Source organism: Brassica napus, chromosome C3 (assembly GCF_020379485.1).
Source record: "Brassica napus cultivar Da-Ae chromosome C3, Da-Ae, whole genome shotgun sequence".
NCBI lineage: Eukaryota > Viridiplantae > Streptophyta > Magnoliopsida > Brassicales > Brassicaceae > Brassica > Brassica napus.
Genome location: NC_063446.1, coordinates 14072471 through 14091691, shown reverse-complemented (window position 1 = coordinate 14091691; position 19221 = coordinate 14072471). Strand labels below are relative to the sequence as shown.

The window sequence follows — 19221 nt, the reverse complement described above, 5'->3', positions numbered from 1 at the left end:
CTGCATCAGGAGATGATGTATACTACGGACACATACATGAGATTTTGGAAATCAAGTATTTGGGCATGGTTGGATTGCGCTGTACTGTTTTCTATTGTGATTGGCACGACAACACCCCAGATCGAGGTGTGAGAACAGATGCATTTGGTGTTACATCAGTAAATTCGAGGCGAAAGCTGCAATATTATGATCCTTTCATTCTTGCTTCCCAGGCCGATCAGGTAATTAAATGTTAATTATTCAGAATGATTCATCATCATGTGTATTAATTTATAATTTTTCTAAATGTTACAGGTTTGTTATATCAAGTACCCCCGGGTAAGGAACAGAGATGATCCATGGGTTACTGTTACAAGACTCAACCCGAGAGGCCGAGTTCAGGGAAGTTCTGAGCTGGAAGACCCACTACAACCAAGCACATCCGGCAACTGTAGTGCAGCAGAAGATTTAGCTGGAGTTGGCCTTGTAGTCGATTTAACCGACTTTGGAGAGGAAGCCGTCGTTCACGTAGAGGATGAACCAGTAATTGGAGAGTTTCACCAAGATCCAGATTCAGATTCATCTGGTGATGATGACTCGGAAACAGACTACCATTGAACTTATTTTTTTTTTTTTTTAAGAAATACCGAGGAAATTCCGAGGAACACTTGATATAACCTCTTTCCTTGGATAATAGTTATTTGGTTTATCTAGCAAGGCAAAGCTGAATACGAATTAAAAGCTACACAAAACACAACCAAATAAAACAAAGAAACCATGTAAAAGAAATACGAACTCATAATTAAGAAACCTAAAAAAAAACTCAGTTCAAAATTAACAGAAAATAAGACCATAAAACGTTAGAATAGAAAAGAAAATAAAATAGCCGGTGATAGCTCCTACTCCTCGTCTCCTGCTCCAGATGTTCCTGCATCGTTGGGTCTCTTGGACCTCTTTCTTACCATGTGTGTACCACTCGAACCCGAACCAGAGCTGGATGGAGAGTTGTCCCGATGAACTACATCATCCTTTTGGCAACGACACGGCCTGATACGTGAAATGGCAGCCCAGATCTTGTGTAGCATGTCGTTGTTTGTCTTTATGCTCTGATCTCTCCAATGTTGTTGCTGGCGCGAAGTGGCGTTCGGTGGAAGCTCTTGCAGCTTGTACTGGCTGGAGTCTGATGGGAGTAGCTGATGGGGTTGTGAATCATCTGGAATGGCTTGTGCAGCCTCATCTTGTCCTTCTTCATCAACCACGCCCTTGCCTTTGGTCTGATATTTTGGCGTGAAGAAGGATGGCTTGTCTACTAGTGCGGTAGCAGGGGGTAGAAACTCAACTGCAGCCTCTGAAAGTAGAGCAGTCAGGCCGATCTGAGGCAGGTGGCAGTAGAGTGTTTTCTTCGCTCGGTCCTGGAATACGTAGACGTAAGGACCATCCCGATCGATCCTCGAGTGGGGACCAGCTATGAACTCCTTACTTACTAGAGAAATGACATCCAGGTAGTTCCAAGCAATGTTGTTCGATCTGTCCAGTGCTACCTGGTGGTTCTCACAGTCTACACCCACATGTCTAAGGATCCGAGTAATCACTGCACCAAATCCACATGCATTGCTCTTGGATTTGGTTACTTTCCCCTTGTATCCTGCTAAGTTTGCGGCCAGCACCGCTCCCATGTTGAAGGCAGTAGCAGGTGGGAATGTAGAGTTTCCAAATGCCGGTAGCAAATGCCTCACACCTTGGTACAGGAGGCACAACTCCCATTGCGTGACTGATGCGGCTGTGGTTGTCCCGTATAGCAATGAGCCAATGAGGCGTGTCGCATATCTCAGTACTGGGCTCCGGATAAGTGACTCCTTTGCCTGAGAAGATCTATAAACCCCTGTGCCAATCGTTTCCCAGAAGTTCAACAGCTCTGAAGTCCAATAAAGACCATATGTCCTCTCCCCCGCACTCAATCCAAATAGTCCGCAGAGGTCTGTGAAAGATACCTCATAGTATACTTTCTGCACTACGAATGCCAGAAAACCTTCCTGATGGCTATCATCGGGACGGGTGACGTATGCGGATGCTATGAACTGGCGTACCAACTCCGGATAAGTGGGTTCCTTGAGGTTGCATAGTTGGCCTAGACCCATGTTCTGGAACAGTCCTTCAATGTCTGCTTTGATTCCCAATATTGTCATCGTCTCAGGACATGCTAGTTGTGTAGCCGGAACGGCTACCTTCTTCATGTTGTTGTAGTGGGTGGTATCAGACTTATCCCACTTCTTTGGCCTTTGCTTCTCCAGCTGTGACGAACCCGCTTCTTGTGTGTTTTTCTTTGCTGATGTTTTCGTGCGCTTCATTCTCTACAAAATAGAATCATTGCTCTCAACATGGTTATAATCAATTAAGAAGGCAAAGCTGAACATGAAAATGAAAAGCAAAATCGAGTTGTGATAAAAAAAACGAAATTGAAAAAAATTCTCTATCCCTAAATCATCTCAAATCATGTTCCAAACTCGTTGATCACAGACAATTGTGTTCTATTCCATGTTTAAACATCTGTTTCATGCATATTTGATCAAGGAATCAACACGGAAATAAGAAATTCACAAAACCCAAAAAATTGCTCAAGAACACGATTTCAGAATGTGGAGATTCGCGGAGTATACCTGTCTTAGGGTGAAGACGAGTGTAGGAATCAGGTAGAGCTCGAAAAATCAAGTGGAATAGAGCCCAAAATTGTTCAAATCGGATGATTATAGAGAGAGAAAGGGGGGGGCGAATTATAGGGGAAATCGGAGGGGATGAGAGTTCTAAGGTTTAGATCCAAAAAAGGTCGGGTTTTGCCTTATAATTCTGTTTTCCGAACACGCATCGATCGATGCGTTTTGTTTCTATAACGCATCGATCGATCACATTCTTACGGCCCGGGCCATCTTGGTAATCGATCGATGCGTTTTTGTTCTATAACGCATCGATCGATGCGTTTTTAAAAAAACATACAAGATTTTCCGAGGAAATTCCGAGGAACAATTCAGATTGTCGATCGATCGATGGGATACTCTCATCGATCGATCACAATCTTACGGCCCGGTCCATCCTAGTAATCGATCGATGCGTTTGTGTTCTATAACGCATCGATCGATGCATTTTTAAAAAAACATACAAGATTTTCCGACGAAATTCCGAGGAACAATTCAGATTGTCGATAGATCGATGGGTTACTCTCATCGATCGATCACAATCTTACGGCCCCGTAAATCCTAGTAATCGATCGATGCGTTTTTGTTCTATAACGCATCGATCGATGCATTTTTAAAAAAACATACAAGATTTTCCGATGAAATTCCGAGGAACAATTCAGATTGTCGATAGATCGATGGGTTAATCTCATCGATCGATCACAATCTTACGGCCCGGTCCATCCTAGTAATCGATCGATGCGTTTTTGTTCTATAACGCATCGATCGATGCATTTTTAAAAAAACATACAAGATTTTCCGAGGAAATTCCGAGGAACAATTCAGATTGTCGATAGATCGATGGGATACTCTCATCGATCGATCACAATCTTACGGCCCGGGCCATCTTAGTAATCGATCGATTTGTTTTTGTTCAAAAACGCATCGATCGATGCGTTTTTTTTAAAAAAATTACGTTTTGAAACCCCAAACACTAGTTCGTCGGAATTTCCTCGGAATATTCCGAGGAAATTTCGAGGAAGAAGAGGGTTTCCTCGGAGTTCCCTCGGAATAATCCGAGGAAATTCCGAGGAAATAGGGTTTTTAAACCGAAAACAACGTTTTGCCGTTTGAATAACACCTATATAACCCTTATTAAGTGTCTTACGTTCATTATGAAGTCAAAAATTTGTTCCTTACCGTATAATTAACACTTTTCCGATTGTATGAACGAAATCTCGCAACATAAGAGAAACACTTATACCTTTTAACGAACGGTAAAGGGAATACTTTCAATTAGTTTTGAAATTTGTTATTTCATGGTTTATGCTCATGTATACAAAGAATCCTCAATGGTATGCATTACAATTGTATAAGAAATGAAATACGGCAAAAAAAATTGATGTTTTGAAACCCCAAACACTAGTTCCTCGGTATTTCCTCGGAATATTCCGAGGAAATTCCGACGGATATTTTACTATCTGTCGGAATTTCCTCGGAATATTTTCATTTTACCGGGCAAATATTTCGCGAAAATTGAAATTAGAATTCCGACGGAATTCCGACGGATAATGTCCGTCGGACCCTAGGTTTTATAACCACGAGCCCCTTCTTCTTCCCCATTTCTCTCTTCTTCCTCTGCGCGACTCCTCTCTTTCTCTCCGGCGATTTCCCCCTGAAATCCGACGATATCTCCGGCGATCTCCCTCTTCTCTTACACAAATCATGTAAGGACCCTATCCCACTCTCTTAGGTTCTATTTGTTAGGTTTTTGTGTAGTTTTGATAGATTTTTGTTAGGGTGATTGGTTAGGATTGTGATTTGGTTGTATAATAGGTTTAGAATTGTGATTTGGTTGAATAATTTGTTTTGTTGAATTGATTTAGAATTTTTTTATAATTTTTTTATTTTTTGTATTTATAAAATCGATTTTTGTATATAAAATCGATTTTTGTATTTTACAAAACGATTTTTCTATATAAATTCGATTTTTTGGATTTTACAAAAAAAAATTTCTATATAAATTCGATTTTTTGGATTTTACAAAACATTTTAATTATTAAACAATTTTTATTTATTAAAACTATTTTTGTTTATTAGAACTATTTTTATATATTTATTAAAAAAATTTAATATATATAAATCTTTTTCTGTGATTAAATTATTTGGGATTTTTTTTTAATAAAAAAAATTAATTTATATATTTCTGTATTTATTAAATATATTTTTTTAATTTACAGGTCTCATGATGATCAGACCCGGCCTCGACAGCGTCGTGGTCGTGGTGGTACGGGGAGCCAGTCTCGGGATTCCAGCCATTTTCAGGATTCCCCTTCGCCCCACAGCTCCAACCATACATCTCCCTCTGCTGCACCCGCTCATGCTCCTCTCGCTCCCGCTGCTGCATCCGCTCCTGTTCCTCCGGGTCCTCCGGGAGTGATGAGGGTTGCGGAGTTGGTTCAACAGCCCGGTCGTGACCATCTTCCGTATCTCACTCCGTATCCACATGGACGGGGTCAAACATGGTAATTAAACATTTTTTTTTCTTTAAATTTGGATTCATTATTAACCGTTTGTTCTTTTAATAAGGTTCAACCGATCCGGGAACGGGATCAGCGCATGGATCAACCGTATGATGTACTCGGCCCTCGACAGTGGACATCCGACTTTCACTCACTTCCCAACCGACAAGCAGGTTCTGTGGTTTCGTCAGTTTGCGGTAAGTATTCTAATTTTTTACTTATATTTTTAATCTTTAATATAAATTTTCTACTAATTGTGTTTTTTTTTCAGCAAGAGTTCAACTGGAATTCCGATGAGACGCTCTTTATCTATCACCACTTCGTCCATAAAGTAATGGACAACTATGGGAAGCAGATCCACGAGTGGAAGAAGAAGTGGGAAATCAATAAGGTTCGATTTAATTTATTAAACAATTTTTTAATTTATTAAACTTTTTCTTTTTTTTTAATTAAAAGGTCCCAAAGTCGATGAACGATACGGTCTGGAAGGAGTTGTGTGCGCATTGGGATAAGGAGGAGACGAAAGAAACTTCTTCCACCAACTCCACCAACCGCAGGAGCGACCGTAAAGGGAAGGGCATCTACAAGCATAACTTGGGTGCTCAATCTATTGCCACTCTCGGAGATCGCATGGTAAGTTCAACCGCTTTTTCTTCAATTATTTGAGTTTCAGAATTTAAATTTATTGTGCATTTCTTCTAATTTCTAATGTTTCTTTAATTTTATGTTTTTTTTCAAGGCGGAAGAAAATGATGGCGAGCCGGTCGATGATCTCGCCCTAATGAGGAGGGCGTATACCAACAAGAAGACCGGCCAGATTGATGACGGTCTTGTGAGGGACGTGGTCGACCTGGTCCAAACTCAGGTGGTAGACGAAGTGTCTCAGCTTCAAACCGAGGATGACGCTTCGACGGCTTCGACCAACTTGTCCCGGTTTCGAATCAACGAAATCGTTGAATCCGTAAGTTCTTTTTTTTTAAGTTCAATTCATTTATTTCTTGGTTTAAATTTCTAAATTTGGCTTTTTTCTATTCAGTCGGTTCCAAAGAAGAAGGGACGTTTGTTCGGTTTGGGTCGTCGCACCCGGTCGGTTCCTCCTTCTTCTGCACCACCGCCCTTTGTTGATCCAGAAGTACTTACGGCTCAGTTGAAGGACAAAGATGATCGAATATCTTTGTTGGAGACCCAGATGGCGGCTCAACAGGCGGGCTATGAGGCACAGAGGAGGCTGAACCAGCAAATGATGGAGATGATGCAGAGGATGTACCCGAACGAGGTGTTCCCGGACGTGCCAGACCCGTAGTTTTTTTTTCCCCAATCTCGGAATGTTTTATTTTTATTTGTGAAACTTTGAATATTAATTAGTATGATTTCAATTTTACTTTTAATTTCATATTTTCGAATTTAAATTTCAGAAATTTTATTTTTTCAAAAAAATTAATATTTTTTACATTTCGAGGAAATTAATTATATTTTTCACTACATCGATCGATGCGTTTTTGAACAAAAACGCATCGATCGATCCGTTTTTTTTTTAAAATATAGCGAGGGACATTTCCCTCGGAATTTTCCGAGGGACAACTCCCTCGGAAAATTCCGAGGAACGGATCCCTCGGAATATACCGAGGGAACAGTTCCTCGGAATAAACCGAGGAAAAAGTCCGTCGGTATACTCCTATCGATCGATGTATATATGTCCAAACACGCATCGATCGATGAACTTCCGAGGAATTATCCCGACGAAGTTCTACCTCGGTATATTCCGAGGACTTTTCCGACAAACAAGGGATCCTCGGAATTTCCTCGGAAATTTATTTCCTCGGAATTCCGTCGGAAAATTCCGAGGGATTTCAGAGGAAAAAAGAAATTCCGAGGAATTATTTCCGACGACGTATTTCGTCGGAATTGCGTCGGAATAACGATATTCCGACGAAATTCCGACGATTTTTTCCCTCAGAATCCTTGATGTTTTCTTGTAGTGCATCGACTATGCACTAATCTGATCGATCCATGTTGAGTCATATACTTCTTTTATACATGTTCATAACTTGTCTCATGAGTGTCCAAGATCATGACTTTATCAATGATCATTGTTGTAATGAATTTTACAATCTTATCTAACTATGGCACTGTGGCCAAATACACTCATGAATCTCACACGTGGTCATCGATCTCTATTGCCTTAGGCAATGCCATATTCGTTTTTCATTGCAGTCCTATCCTTATATTGATGTCGTCTCATGACCTCTGTTGCTGTGGATCATATCACACAATGAATATATATTATTAGGTCATGGACCTCGACTACACGAGCTTATGGACTATAACACATTTGTATCCGATTGAGAAGAATAGATTAAACATCTCCTCTCAGCCCCACAGCAGCAGTAGACTGTTCTGCTATGTCGGATCCTTATCTAAGGGATCTGATGTTGGATTGGTCTATCCGGAGAACATGCTATCTGAGGTAGCAAGCTGAGGCAATCCGAATTACCTTTCTTTGGGCTGATCTTTCTTTTCCTCTAGCCCGTACTACAATCTAGTCGGTCCATTCTAGTGTCACAGATCTGTATAAACCTTTTAACCTCTCTTTAGGTTGGTTTAGTATAAACACAAGGAATTCAAATTTCTTTATTAGTTTACATATGGACTGAATTTGATTGTTCTTATAGAACTCCTTTACTAGTATTACATACTATATGCAGCTGCTTTGTTTCGGTTCATGAACAGCTTAGGAACAATGATGTCCTTTATCCAGTGATCCATATGCTGCTTACTACATCTTTATATGTCAATCTAATTTATTTCTTATGACCAAACCTTTGTCAATTTCGAAATTGTGTAGCAGCATCCACCACATAGGAGTTTATCTCCGTATAATCTGTTTCATGGTCTCTGTGAGTATCCTTGTGTAACAAGCTATGATCGAATGCTGTTAGTAGGAAACATGAACACCTTTAGACCTCGTGATCATGTACCATATTTGACGGTTTCTTTTTCCTCACAAGACCCATCTATTTCACTGGTCTATATCAGATGGCATTTCTGTATATATGTATGTGTCCAATACGCCTATCTTTCTCTATAGATACTTTAAACCCCACGTTTATCTTTTCAATCTAATCTTTATTCTTTATGAGTACTCTTTCGTGGGTTCTGATCCTCGTTTATATCTTTATGTTCAAGTGCTACTCACTTATGTACAAATATATATTTATGTGTCGACACTTATATATGGTTCCATTGTGTTCCAGACATGATCTAATCGATTTGAGATTTCATTATTCAGGACCTTTGTTACCTAGTAGCTTGGCATCCCAAACTACATGGTTTGGTACCTTAGATGTTTAGCTGCGCAGCCTTTTCTCAATGTCTGGTATGGTTTCCCTTATGACCTCGGATCTGTATTCTATGCACCTTTCTCTTTTCTTTCCGAGGTTCCTTATCTCATGGAACACATTGGTCTATCTTGTATAGACTCTGTAGCAACTTGACTGTGTCTCTTTCTAGGACATCAGATTTCGTTTGGTGCTAAGCTGATTATGACTTAGTCATTCTTTTCTTTTCTTTTCGGGTCAGTGTCTGGCATCTCGATTAGCTAGCTATGTATAATCTTTTCTTTCTTTGGACGTCTAAAATTCTAATCCGATGATCTTTGCCAAGACAATGATGGTTGATACCATTCTGTTTCTTATCATTCTTTACTCTTTACCAGCTTATAGCTTTCTCCTTTTAATGTTGGATAGTCGGATTCATTGATCATGCAATCCGTGTACCTGGCCACTATCTGATCACCCATATTTGGCTCAAGGTCTCTTAGAAGTCGTGGGAGAAAGTCATACTCTTATCCAACATATATTCCCAATCCTCTTCTGAGGTTCCATCTTAGACGACACATATATGTATGTGGTGGTTTATTCAAAGTCTTTTAAGATGGTGTATGTCTGATTTATGACCCGTATTCAATCTGAGATGGGAATATCTATGCTCACTTACATGGCCTGATACATATTATCCTTTTATACATGTAAATTCATGATGTCCCCAAGCTTATAGACTTTTAGAGTCTTAGCCTTATAGATAATGGCTTATACGGCCGAACCTTTATAGGTAATGGCCTTTAAGGCCGAGCCTTTTATAGCATGGTAATAGACCATAGTAGTACACGAATTTGTAGTATTGATCATGTGTGATCATGTATCACGGGTTTATCCTATCTCCCCCTCATGAACATACTATAATTTCGTGATGCTTAGGACAATAAAGCCTAATGAGTTTCCCCTTTGTGTACATGTTACACAACATGAGATCTTTATGGGATAACTCTGTGTGTCTTTTTCAATATCAATCTTTGCATCAAGTTTAGACTAGGATGGCTAATCCGGTCATGCCATATAGTGTATAATTTTCATGGGATATATCAGTATGATCACCACGGTTCTTGCCTCTTATCATACTAATTTGTAGCATAGTTTTGATCAGTAGATTACATAGGTATAGTCTTGACCACTTTCTTAAAAGGGTCTTAGGCGTTTCCTTTCAAAATCTGAAAGAACTTGTTTCCTTTTTCCCATTGTTTCTATTTGGAAACCATTTTAACTCAATGGGTCACACATTCTTTGGGTGTATATAATGCCCTTTGGGCAATGCCTTGGCCATAGATTTCTTACTAGGCTACTATACCCGTACTATAATGCCCTTTAGGCAATTCTTTATCAATAAAATCATTCACATTATCAAACAAACTCAGGCAAGATATAATAGCAATGAAATCAAAGCAATTCATAAAACAATAAGACAAGATGTCGATTTTAGTCTTTGAGACAATCAGAAGTCTCAAAATCCAAGAGGTCGTCCTTTTCAAGGTCGAAATCATCATCAGCATCATGCCCGGTATCATGAACCACATGGGCTTCCGGGTTCTTGTTCTTAAGGCTCTCTTGATAGAGCACACATAGATGTTTAGGGGTTCTACAATTCTTGGCCCAATGGTTACTCATCCCGCATCTATGACAAGCTGATTTGGACGAGTTAGACGGTTTGGATATGCCGCCTCGACCACGGCCATAGCTAGACCATATGAGTAGTTGTCACGGCCACGTCCTTTGTTTCTACTACGGCCTTTGCCGTGTGATCTCTTATCATCATGGACATGGTTGCACTCTTTGGGATCTTTCTTTTCAGCCTCATTGGCTTCTGGTAATGCTGCTGTTCCGATGGGTCTCATCTCACTGTTTTTCATCAGGAGTTCATTATTAGCCTCGGCCAGGAGTAGGCACGAGATCAGATATGTGTATGAGGCGAAGCCTCTCTCTCTATACTGCTGTTGCAGCAACACATTCGTCGAATGGAACGTGGAGAATGTTTTATCAAGCAACTCTTTCTCGGTTACTTCTTCACCACAAAGTCTCATCATTGAGACTATCTTAAACAATACTGAATTGTATTCATCCATAGACTTATAGTCCATGAATCTGAGATTCTTCCACTCATGTTTAGCCTTTGGTAATAGCAAGTGATCATATCGTCGCTGTAAGCGGTCCAAAGGTCTAGTGGATTCTCCATGGTGAGGTACTGATCTTTTAGACCCTCAGTGAGATAGTGGCGTATAATACTTATAGCCCTGTACCGACTCTTATCAGTCTCATTGTTGCCCTCGATGATAGCATCACCGAGTTCCTTTGATCTCAAGTTAATCTTTGTGTCAAGTGCCCGTGGAAAATAGTTGTCTCCAGAGAGATTAAAGGCAGCATAGTCTAGGTTTGAGATTTTCGACATCTGAATCACATTATCATTCATAATTTAGGGTTTCACAATGTGATCATGTGGCCGCAAGGCAACCAATAATTTTTGGCCACAATCAAGTCTTATACAATCATGTTTCAAACAATTTAATCAACCATGGTGCGAACAATCATTAGATTCTATATGTGACAAATAGATCAGGCCACACGGCCATACAATTTTATGATGCAAACTATTCAAGTTTATACGATCTATATGTCATGTTGGTTGATAATTAAAACAAGACGAATGCAATTCATATTCAGTTTTATATGTTATGCAAACAACCTTAATCAATTGGTTTCAATTATGAAATCTAGGGTTTTGATTTAAACAATACTAGAATTCGATTTTAGCAATATGTGATCAAGGTTTCAAGGCCTTTAGGATTTAAATTCGAGATTCAGATTATACAATCAATCCATCAATTCTAAAACTCAGATCATCAATCATTCAATCAAGCAAGAACAATTTAAAATCGATTTCAAGCTTTAGGGTTTTAGGGTTTTCGATTCCAAGATTTAGGGTTTTTATAATTCAGATCAGAACAATCAATCAACATGTTCTAATAGAATCTATTTCAATCTAGTGATTATAAGATGATCAGTTTTAGGTTATACCAATTTTTAGGGTTTATCAAGAACACTGGATTTCCATAATAATGGATCAGGGTTTTAAGGTTTGATCATTATGTTCTTAGATTAATTGGTATACCTCTGTTTGTAGGGCTGAAACCGGACCACCAAAGAGAATGGATGAACCTCGAGCTGCACACGGACGGACACGAGCTGGCAGTCGTCGGATGCGAGCTGAACGGGACGAGACGCGTCTGCTTCCTATCGGGTTCGCGAGCTGCTTTCTATCGGGTTTGCAAGCGGCTGATCAGGATTGCGAGCTGGTTAATCGGGAACACGAGCTGGCTGTGATGCGAATGGAAGCTGAGGTCGTCTAGGATCAGGAACACCTTAGGGATAGAGCTGATCGGTTGTTGACGAGCTGGAACGCGAGTTAGGACGAATTAGGGTTCGTTGGGGTTAGGTTTAAAGTCGCCGACTAGGTTAGGGTTTAAGGGGTTGGTGATTTTAGCTTAGATTGCAGAGAACAATCGTGCTGATAACGTGTTGTAAAAGTATGGAATTTGTCTGTCTATTAGTAATGAATCAATGGGGTTCCTTTTATGAGGATTACAAGATAGAGATAAATGGAATGTATACAAATCCTAATCCATCTAAATTTAGGATAACTACAAATATAAGAAAAAGGAAATAGGGTTTCATTTTCTCCTAATCTAGTAGCCGCCTCTCTCTCTCTCTAAAGTCGGCCGCCTCTCTCTCTCCTCTCTCTAGGGTTTCAGCCATCTCTCTCTCTTCTAGGTATTGGGCCGGTTATGGACATTCATCACTTGATTTATAACAAACAGCACATTTAAAAAACTCAAGCGCGTAAGTATACGCGCTTCTCCAAAATCGAACTCAAGCGACTCCGCAACCCTAACACTTCTCTGCATCAAAACGACGGTTATCTCAGCCATTGCTGCTCTCCGTCGCCTGCTCAGGCACGATTAAAGCCTCTCCTCCCTCCATCTCGAAGATCCCCTTGTGTTTTCAAGGAATGGCAGCTTTTTCAACCGGTTACGGCGAAGCTCGCATGCCAGCTGTCTCTCTTCCGTCGCAGTTCACGACTCCTGCTTCTGCGACTCACAATCTCGACTCCTCACTCGTTGATGCCATACATGACTCCTCTCCCGTCGATGCCGTCACTGATGTTGATGTTGTTGCTATTGTTGCTGATGGTGCTCAACCACCGGAAATATCCGAACTTGAAGAAGAAGATGGGGAACAACTCGACGAAGCTGAGGGAACTAACTTCGTAAGGTCCTTGGGAGCGTGGTCCAAGCCCCTTCACTTCACTCCCCCTCTGACCCCTCCGGAACCTGCAACTCCAAGGCTAGGAGTCTCTGAGGCGGTTATGTGTCAGATAGATTCTTTCTGGCCAACGATTGGTGAGGCTATCATCAATGGTCCCAAGACTAAGAAGGGACACACATCGTTATCTGTACAAGCACCGCCACAACTACCGGTAAAAACAATTCCACCTCCGGCTCTTAAGGAAGATGGTAGCCTTCGATTCCCATGGGCTGCTCGCATGAACCAGTCCACTAGGAATCTCTTCTGTGCTACTGAACCGACTTATCGTCTAGATGGCACACCTCAAATCACAATTCCCTCTAAGGTACTTAGACTAGGACCGGAGAATAAGGAAGCATATGTCGTTGGACAGTTTCATAGGTGTTCAATTCCTCCTGGAGGTCTTATACATGCAGTTCTAAATAGGTTATGGGGTCGGGAATGTAGGATTACCTGTCGGAAGTTAGAAAACTCGTCATTTTTATTCCATATTCCTCATGAAAATACTCGTAAATTGGTTATTCAACGGGGCGTGTGGCATGTTGATGATTGTCTACTTTTTGTGGCTCCTTGGAGTCATGTTGACTCTTTCAAAACACCTGAGATCTCGACCTTGCCAGTGTGGGTTACTCTTAAAAATATTCCAGATTCTTGCTTCTCTAGACTTGGCATCAGCCACATAGCATCGGGTTTGGGAGAGCCAATGCTTACTCACAAGCCTCGTTTAGATCCAACAAACATGGGAGAAGCTAAAATACTAGTTGAAGTGGAGTTGGATAAACCGTTCCCGAAGCTCATTGCACTTGATGACAAGCAAAGTAATATCTACTTGGTAGAAGTTGAGTACTCTTGGATTCCTAGTGCATGTGAAAGGTGTGGTGCACTTGGTCATAAAGAGAAAAGTGCTTATTACCACCTCAGCCACATGATTCTGGTCCTATTACAAAGGAGACTCAAGTTACAAATGAAGAGGTTCCAATGGTGGACATTGTCAAGCTGCTGCAAAGCTCAAGCTCACCTACTACCCATCAAACACATGAGATTTCAAAAAAAGTCATTGGCCACCCTTCTGTCCGAGGGTGCATTTGCTAGTCCGATCACACATTCGCATGAGGTACACACTACCCCTTGCTCTCAGATTGATAACACTTTACCTCTATTAGCAGCCGATGAAGCTGCGCCAACTCAGTCACGTATTATGGAAGATATTCCATCACATTCTATCATTTTGGAAGGCTCTCAAGCTTCTGAAACTGAGCAAGCAATTGATCCTCATTCTCCTCTAGATCATCAACGATTCCATATGGAGCCGGAAACTCCGCTTGCATATGGGAAAGGTATTGGTTTTGATGTGGTTGGAGACTCCTCTAGTTATGATATAACTCAAGGAGGAAGGACAATAAAACCAACACAAAAGGTTCAAGATATGGGATGGACAAGAATTAGTGGAAGAGGTAAACAAGGTCGTCGAGACCGAGGGAACTACAACCACTAGTTAATGTCTTATTTTGTCTTGCTTTCTTGGATTCAAATGTGAATCTTTATCTGAGGTCTTTTTAAACCCTTTTATTTATTGCAAACTTTATCAAACTTATGAGTGTATGTTCTTGCAGTTTAATTTGAAAGTCCTTTTTCGAAAAAAAAAAAAATCAAATTCTCCTATTATTCTATGAAATCATTAAATGTCAATAAACCGTGTAACGTGTAAGACCAAAACAATTGTAGGCCATCTTTTTCAATAGAACAGCCCTGATCCATTCGTTTAGCATAGGTTAAGTTGTTGACCTTTAACATTTCATTTATACAGAGAAATAAAAGCAAGAGGCATGTTCCTTGCTTCTCTCTCTCTCTGTCTCAACGTGAAAAGTCATTCCTTTCTTCAATTTCTCTCTCCTTTATAAACCATCATTCTCAACTGTTCCAGTCTCACCATTAACCATCAACAATGGCTTCACCAACTTCATTTCTCTCCATCTTCCTCTGCCTCGTCGCCTTCCTCTTCATTACAGTCTCCGCAGATCCCGACATGCTCCAAGACCTCTGCGTTGCTGATCTCTCCTCTGGTAATAAAAACTTTATTTATCTCCATTCATCTTATCTTTTTATTTTCTTGAATAATAATCTTTTTTTAACGAACTTTCAGGAATCAAAGTCAACGGCTTCCCTTGCAAAGACGCAGCCAACGTCTCCTCACTCGATTTCTTCTCACAAGGAATAGCAAACCCAGGTCTCACCAACAACACATTCGGAGCTTTAGTCACAGGCGCCAACGTGATGACCATCCCAGGACTCAACACGCTCGGCGTCTCCCTCGCTCGCATCGACTACGCGCCAGGCGGCTTAAACCCGCCTCACACTCACCCGCGCGCCACCGAAGTCGTCTACGTCCTCGAAGGTACCCTCGACGTCGGGTTTCTCACCACCGCCAATAGGCTCATCTCTCAGTCTCTCAAGAAAGGTGACGTCTTCGCTTTCCCCAGAGGACTTGTTCATTTCCAGAAGAACAACGGTCGTGTCCCTGCTGCCGTTATCGCTGCTTTCAATAGTCAGCTTCCTGGAACTCAGTCTCTTGGTGCTACTCTGTTCGGTTCTACGCCTCCTGTTCCTGATGAGATCTTGTCTCAAGCGTTTCAGACAACTCCGAGAATTGTTAGAAACATTAAAAGCAGGTTCCAGCCCAAGAAATGATCATTTCCAAATTTTCATTACCGGGTTTGTCTGGTTTTGTCAGGTTCTGTTTTCTAAAGGAATGATTTTTACTCATTTTTATTTATCTTGTGTAATAAAAGTGTTAACCAATAAATTCATCATTGAGTGTTCATTTGAGTTCCATTGTTTTAATGTATTATCTTCTGTATAATCCAGTTTTATTTTATTTTTGGGTTCAAAGTTGACTAGAAACAGGTAAGCTGATGTTGATCTTAGTTTAAGACTTCAAATATAATATGAAAGCAGGTAAGCTACTTAATCATATAATATAATCAACTTGATAGACTTACACGTATGGGCATAATAAAACTGATTAGTTAATTGATAAGATTCAAATCTTAAACTTCCCCCATGTGCTGCGTCTTTCAAAACCTAAATGTACATCATATGGCCAGCTAATTAGATCATTGTAGTTAATTAGCTAAAGCTAATTCTGTAAACAGAAGATTCTTGCAACATACTCAAGGTTCATACATTACCTTATACTCATAGAGTCCGGCTGCATTAACCTGGGGCATAGAGTCCGGCTGCGCTATTAAGCACCTCTGTATCAAGCAGCTACACTCCGAGAGACGATAAGCAGTCAGTAACATTTGAGTACATCATGAAAGGAGATTACCTGACTAGAGATATAGATTCATGTGTGAATTAGCTCATTTCTCATACATCGGTTTTAATGAATACATCATGAAACCAAAAACATTCGAGAGGAGATTAGTCATGCATCCACATTCACAGTTTGAGAACAGAGCTAACAGATGATGTAAATGGATGGATATGCAACATTACTGAAAGTTGAAAAATGAAGACAAAGACAATAAGTAAAAAGTTACAAACAAAGAGAAACATTTACAAAACAATTGTTATTAAGTTTGGTTGGATGAGCAAGTATTCACATCATTATGTTCTTACTACATGTCAGCGAAGATTAACAGAAAGTAAAAGTCCATGTAATCGTTGGCCTTTCAAATCAACTATCTAAATTTTTTTTTTTTAAATACCTATATATATTAAATCAACCCGTATAAACGGAAATTTTAGATCCGGTTACAAGCAAGTTTTATACAAAATTCCCAAAATCAAACTATTACATAAATTAGCTTCGCCCACCCAATAAACCCGGCACGTTCCGCTATTCTGCTTCTCATAATTCTTCAGAATTGGTTACCGTTCTCAGCCGTTAACGATAATCACAAAAATGTGAGGTTCTCCTTGCCTCGGATACCGAGACTTCTCGTGTCGTTTCCGGAGTAGCTAGCTCCCAAAAAACTCCATACTTGCAACCATCTCTAAACATGAAGCTCCAAACGACAAATAGGGGAGAGTTTTGGGTACATACCAGAGCTTTGCTAATGCCACCAAAGCTGACTTGTACACAGCACCACACAGCACTTGAAACCGCCTCCCGACCGAACCGAAGCTCGCTACTGCTGCCACAGAACCTGTACACCAAATAGGCCTGACCTCCAAGCCACACACCAATACAAGAGAGCTCTAACGACTCACACGCAAATCAGCCAGCTACACTACCAATGACGAGTCAAGCAACCCTTCACCGGTACTGGGATGGTAGCTGAACACAAGAGAGACACCACCACGGAAGACCAATCTGTGACGTCTCTTGCCGTCTTCGAAAACCGAAGAAACGGAGAAGGTGACTCGCAAACTAATCCACTTGTGTCAATAGTGAACCAACAGATAAAGCACAAGAGCTCGACTCCAATAGAGAAACGGCCGTTAAACTAATGAAGTCCTCGAACTGATGACGTGATGATGAAGCCGGAAAGACAAGTGTAGAGCCGAGGAGAGCTTGAAACAGCCATAGACGACTGTGTAGGACTCAACTAGGCACTTCAACACGAGCCATATACAGCCATAGATGACTGTGGAGACTGAGTACAACCAACACCAGCGTAACCAACCTCGACTCGCCTCCGGAGAGAACCAATCTCCGAGTTGTCTTTGTTTCACCGCAGATGGAGACGAATCCCGACGACGCCGTAAGGGTTCCCGGCTCCACTCGAAGAAAACACACACCACACCGAACAAGAGCAGTAACGACGCCACTGCCTCACCGTAACGGCGAGCCAACTCACCACCACGAACATGGAGGCCTCGAGAGAAGATCTAGATTCTTCTTATAAGTAATAGTGGTGAGGGATGGAGGTAAACTATAGCCTCTCTAAACTTAAAGCCTTTTTAGTATTCAAAATGTTAAACCCACAAGGAGGAATTCACATGAAAAAAAGCGGGAAGAACTGGTTGGTGTTAATTTAGGTTTGGTTGGTGTTAATAACTAAAACTAAACACTAAGAAAGCTTAGGGAAACTACTAAGTCAATATATCAAAAGGCTTTCATATAGGTGAAGTGGTCTCTTGGGTTACTAACTTACTATGTTGAGCATGGTTTGTTTCACCAAAGTTCTTGTAGAAGAACTGTAAAAATATAACGTAGAGAGAAACATATTCATAGTTATAGAAATAGAAGTATTAATGGATACTTATGTATAATCAAGAAGCATAAAGATGATCCAAAATAAGAAAAGACATAAAAATGAGTAACTTTGTTTGTTTAAAATCAATCCTTGCGACTCTGCAAAGCATCATCCAGATCAAGTTCTAACCCAACACGGTTCCTTATAGACGCAGCTGCATGAGAAGAGGTCGCTTTGTGCATCCTCTCCAACGCCTGAAACCTCTCGGCATCAAACCTTTGGGTTTTCAACAACTTCCTCTGCCTCGAGAGAAACAATCTCTTCATAAGATCTTGATAAGTCGGATCACTCGAAGTTATCAAGAAGTAAGCATACCCCAAGATGATACTTGTCGCCGTAGCGAAGAACGTGATTGGTTCCATCACATCCCACGAGAACTCCCAGAAAGTTAGTGTAACGAAGAGACTGATCTGAACTATCGCTGTAGCCAGACCGAACCAGAGTATTTTCCTCACTTGTCTGTGAGCTAATACATCGATCTCTTCCTTCATGGTCCTCATCTTGTTGAACTCTTCCTTGATCTGAGCTTCCTCTGGAGTTTCATCCGTAGGGAACACTCGTCTGATCAGATCCACCACCTTCAAAAAATCAACACAAAATGGCGATGGTTAAGTGAGAAAAAAACAAAGAGAAACAAAGAGCTTTCTTGATTCGGACAGGACCTTGTCTGGATGAAGATACACTTTATCCCGGAAGATCAAGACGACGCCGGCATCGTCGAGGACGCGAGCGAAGACTGAGCTTCGTCGGCAGATCTAACGAGACCCATTCCCTGAGAGGCTTCAAGAAGTGCACTGTAAGGGACGACGTCTCTCTCCGCGGTACCGACAAGCTTCTTCTTCATGTCTTCAAGATTCACCAGCCTCATTAGCTTCTTTGCCTCCGTTAGAGTGATCTCCTTCTTCTTTGCTCCTACTCGTCCGGTGATGTTTTTGGCGGTGAAGCTCCTAAACCCACCACCAAGAAGACATGTCCTCGTTGAAGAAGAAGCTCTAAACGCGCTGGACAGTACAGTGCGCCTTATCACACTCATTGACCACATTTTCGCTTACCACGATTCGAAGATCTGATCTCGATCTAGAGTTGCGTGAATGCTAATAAATTAAATATGCCTCGCATATCAAGAACTAAAAAGCCATGAAAATGAGAATTAATA

The 19221-nt window shown here is 40.9% G+C and overlaps 2 protein-coding genes and 1 pseudogene across 2 annotated transcripts; 1 reads left to right on the top strand and 2 right to left on the bottom strand.

Moving 5' to 3' along the window:
- Positions 1-10166: 10166 nt before the first annotated feature.
- LOC106454362 lies at positions 10167-10948 on the bottom strand. The gene is made up of 2 exons (XM_013896492.1): positions 10630-10948; positions 10167-10564 (listed from the first exon to the last, which is right to left on the bottom strand). Exons 1-2 carry the CDS (start codon positions 10946-10948, stop codon positions 10167-10169), a joined length of 717 nt encoding a protein of 238 aa, XP_013751946.1.
- Positions 10949-14663: 3715 nt separating this feature from the next.
- On the top strand, positions 14664-15736 carry LOC106453148 (germin-like protein subfamily 2 member 1). Its single transcript, XM_013895402.3, has 2 exons — positions 14664-14924; positions 15005-15736. Exons 1-2 carry the CDS (start codon positions 14807-14809, stop codon positions 15547-15549), a joined length of 663 nt encoding a protein of 220 aa, XP_013750856.1. The 5' UTR covers positions 14664-14806; the 3' UTR covers positions 15550-15736.
- Positions 15737-18045: 2309 nt separating this feature from the next.
- LOC106345670 lies at positions 18046-19107 on the bottom strand (annotated as a pseudogene).
- Between the last annotated feature and the right edge of the window lie 114 nt (positions 19108-19221).